We start from the raw sequence: 3,466 nt of genomic DNA, 5'->3' as shown, positions 1-3,466 counted from the left end.
GATAATATCAAATTTGTCAATATTATCACTGAGTTTTCAATTAAATATTTTAATTATTAATGTATATATAATAATATATAATTTAATAACACATTTAAACATGTTACTAGAAATCTAATTACATATGTGGAATAACATACATCTACATGACAGCAGTGCTCTAGAGAGTTCCAGTCTGCATGGAGAGTAGCCATACAGAGGAGCAGGTACGGCCGTGCTCACTTCTTCCTGGGGGAGAACATCCCACACACTCTTCCCGTGGCCCCCAGTACCTCCTTGTTCCTCAGGCTGTAGATGATGGGATTGAGCATGGGGGTAAGGATGGTGTAGAAGACGGCCATGTTCTTATCTTTTTCTGGTGAGCAGACACTCTTGGGACAGAGATAAGTGAAGGCAAAAGGAGCATAGTAAAATATCACAACAGTTAAATGTGTGAAGCACGTGGTGAAGGCCTTTCTTCTTCCCTCTTTTGAGCACATATGAAAGACAGAAAAAATGACCCGTCCATAGGACAAAGTGATTCCAAGGAAAGGAAGGAGGAAGACCAGGACTGCACTAAAAAAAATCATGTACTCATAGACCCAGGTGTCCGTACAGACAAGAAGCAACGTGTCTGGGATGTCATAGTAGAAGTGACTGATGGTCCTGGACCTGCAGTATGGAAGATGAAGAGCATACACAGTGTGGACTAGGCCATTGAGAGAACCTAGTGTCCAGGACCCCAGGATCATCTTCACACACATTCTTTTGCTCATATGTATGTGATAATGGAGGGGGTGACAGATGGCTACAAAGTGGTCATAGGCCATGGAGGCCAGGAGTAAGCCTTCAGAACTTGCCATCGTCACAAAGAAGCAGCTTTGTATACCACAGCCCAGGAAGGAGATACTTTTCTGGCCAAAGAGGAAGTTATACACCATTTTGGGGACTGTGGTAGAGATGTACATCAGGTCCATGAGGGAGAGCTGGCTGAGGAGAAAGTACATAGGGGTGTGGAGCCGGGGGGCCAAGAAGATGAGGGCAGTCATCCCTGAGTTCCCCAAACAGGTGAGAACAAACACAAAGATGATCAGGAGCAAGAGAAGTAGGCCAGTTTGGTTTAGGGGTAACAGGCTGAACAAAATGAAATCATTTGAAGTTTGGTTCCATTTCTCCATGAAAACCTAGTTCCTCAAATTCCTTGAAATTAAGAAAAAAATAAAAATTGAACATTAAACATGAATTGAAACAGTAAAAGAGAATAAAAATGAATTGCCTTTATTAGTGTTTGTTTAAAATTAATTGTTGTTTATTTTTTCAATCTGTACCTTTTTCTTGAATTGATTTTTAAGACCTGAATAGAATGTTTCTGCCAGGGTTCTCTCTGTAACCATCTCAGCACATCCTGGACACATACATGGTCTTGCAATACAAAGTCTATACCAGGCACAGGAAACCCATTGAGGTAGCTGGAGCCTTGCTGCCTGCTGACTCTTGACAGGAGCATTCCTAAGACAATGCACCAGGCTCAGCCCCAGAGGAAGCCAGGACCCTGCTTTCCAGCTCCCCAACTCAGCACTCAGGTTCACCACAGACATGGCCTGTGGGGCACAGAAGTGCCCTGTGTGCTTGAGCCTGTATCCTCAGTGACCTCACATCCTCCACACCTTTAGTCCTGCTCTTCCCACCCCACTGGCATTGCTACAGTTGAGTAAGCCAGGGTCTTCTCCTAGAGATGTACTGCTCACCTCCTAAACAGAAGCTGCTCTGCTGGTCCTAGAAGTTGGTCACCATCCAAAGCATTGTTCTAACACTGTGAAGGTATTGTGTATCCTATAAAATCCACCATGATATTATTATATTCTTTGAGTATTATCTCCTCCCTATTGAGGTTTCCAATTTCTGAAATTCTAAAAACACATGGTTTTTCTTTGTGCAAGCAAATATCACATGATAAAATGACATTAAAATAATGTACAAGACTTTCATTCTAGTTTTCACAGCAGCAAACATAACTTCTCTGGTGATGGATTTATAACACTGGTTTTGATAATGGAAACACACACTCAGAGGGTTTTTCTGTGAATTAGTATGATAATTCAACTAATGACATGTGAGAAGAAATTTTTTTTTACATAAGTTTGTAGTGTATGTGCATTAAAAAGCAGAACATGAGAACGTTTTGTGGTACTTTTCCACTACTTTTTATCCTCCAGGTTTAATTTTGTTGTTAGTACCAGGACCTGAACACACCTTATGCTCTAAGTTTATCTTCAATGGTCCCATTATTCATTTGGAGACCTATTTTTACATTTAAATTTGTAGTACAAAGAGTCTAGAGTATCATAAAAGTTTGATTTGGGTTGTTACATTAATTATCTTTTTTTTTAAGTTGAAAACTTTCATGCTGTCAGACAATGAATAAGATTATTCACTCCAGTACTCCATCTCTAATTAAATTTTAGGAACTGGGACATTGGAATTACATATTGGGGTCTATTGGCATGGATGATCAGCAACTTCCTTTATTGGGTATTTGACCTTATTTCATGTGCCAGAATTTCTTGAAAAAACACTCTCAGTTACACTAAACTTGGGAAGCACAAGGAGTGTAAGGATGATTGTCTCCCTTTGTCATTTACAGAGCCAACTGCTCAAATACTTACAGTTGAAAAAAATAACCTTCACTTGACAGAAACCAACAATATCACTGCAGCAAATGTAGGTGGCTGTATTCATTTTGCAAAAGTTACAAGAAAGCAATAGTAATTAATACAATGAGACTTAAGGTCCTTGAAAAAGAGTTACAATCAGCCCATGACCAATAAGCCAACTGTTTGGCTGAGCCTCAGCTAACTCACCCCCAACAACCACACCTGAGATCTGGGATGATGCAATTAACTGAGCACTGTGTTTAGCACAGAGCAGGTCTCCCTCCCTTTTCTTCCTTTCATACTTTAAATAGAGAAGACTCAGAAATTCAGACCTTAAATGGAGAAGACCCAGTAAAATGAAGATCACACTACTAGAGAGCAACATATTCTGAAATTTTAACAGGTTCACATCAACTGATTTTACACTTAAATTGACTCCCGTGTTTACAATTTGTTATGGCATGGATTATCCTTTGTGCAAAATAAATGTTTCCTTATGATAAGAAAACCTTGTCTCCAAAATATCTTAGTTAAAGCTAACCCAAATCAACTTAGTACAATGATAGGATTTTGACTTACACCATCTGAAATCTGGGACTGGGATTTGAGAGAAGAAGTTGGTTTTTTTACAATATTCCCACCTAATAGTCCATTGAATACTTTGAAATGTTTAAACCCCAAGCTGTGCTCACACTCTGCCAGGCTAAACAACTAGGTCCTGACACTGAGCAGCTGGCCTGTATCTCACCCAGCTCTTCTGATGTGAGGAGCCAAAGGCACCAGGAAGGAGTTCTCAGAACGCACTCAGTGCCCACTGCTCCCACCTCTAGTAT

At 40.1% G+C, this 3,466-nt stretch overlaps 1 protein-coding gene across 1 annotated transcript; it reads right to left on the bottom strand.

The window, feature by feature from the left end:
- Positions 1-218: 218 nt before the first annotated feature.
- Positions 219-1,157, bottom strand: LOC143641351 (olfactory receptor 2L13-like). The gene has a single exon (XM_077108597.1). It carries the CDS (start codon positions 1,155-1,157, stop codon positions 219-221), a length of 939 nt encoding a protein of 312 aa, XP_076964712.1.
- Between the last annotated feature and the right edge of the window lie 2,309 nt (positions 1,158-3,466).

This window comes from Callospermophilus lateralis, unplaced genomic scaffold, assembly GCF_048772815.1.
Source record: "Callospermophilus lateralis isolate mCalLat2 unplaced genomic scaffold, mCalLat2.hap1 Scaffold_9667, whole genome shotgun sequence".
NCBI lineage: Eukaryota > Metazoa > Chordata > Mammalia > Rodentia > Sciuridae > Callospermophilus > Callospermophilus lateralis.
The sequence above is the reverse complement of the archived record's forward strand: the minus strand, read 5'-3'. Positions and strand labels throughout refer to the sequence as shown.

Coding starts and splice junctions, on each gene's coding strand:
- LOC143641351 (XM_077108597.1), bottom strand. CDS start 1,157: ATGGAGAAATGGAACCAAACTTCAAATGATTTCATTTTGTTCAGCCTG.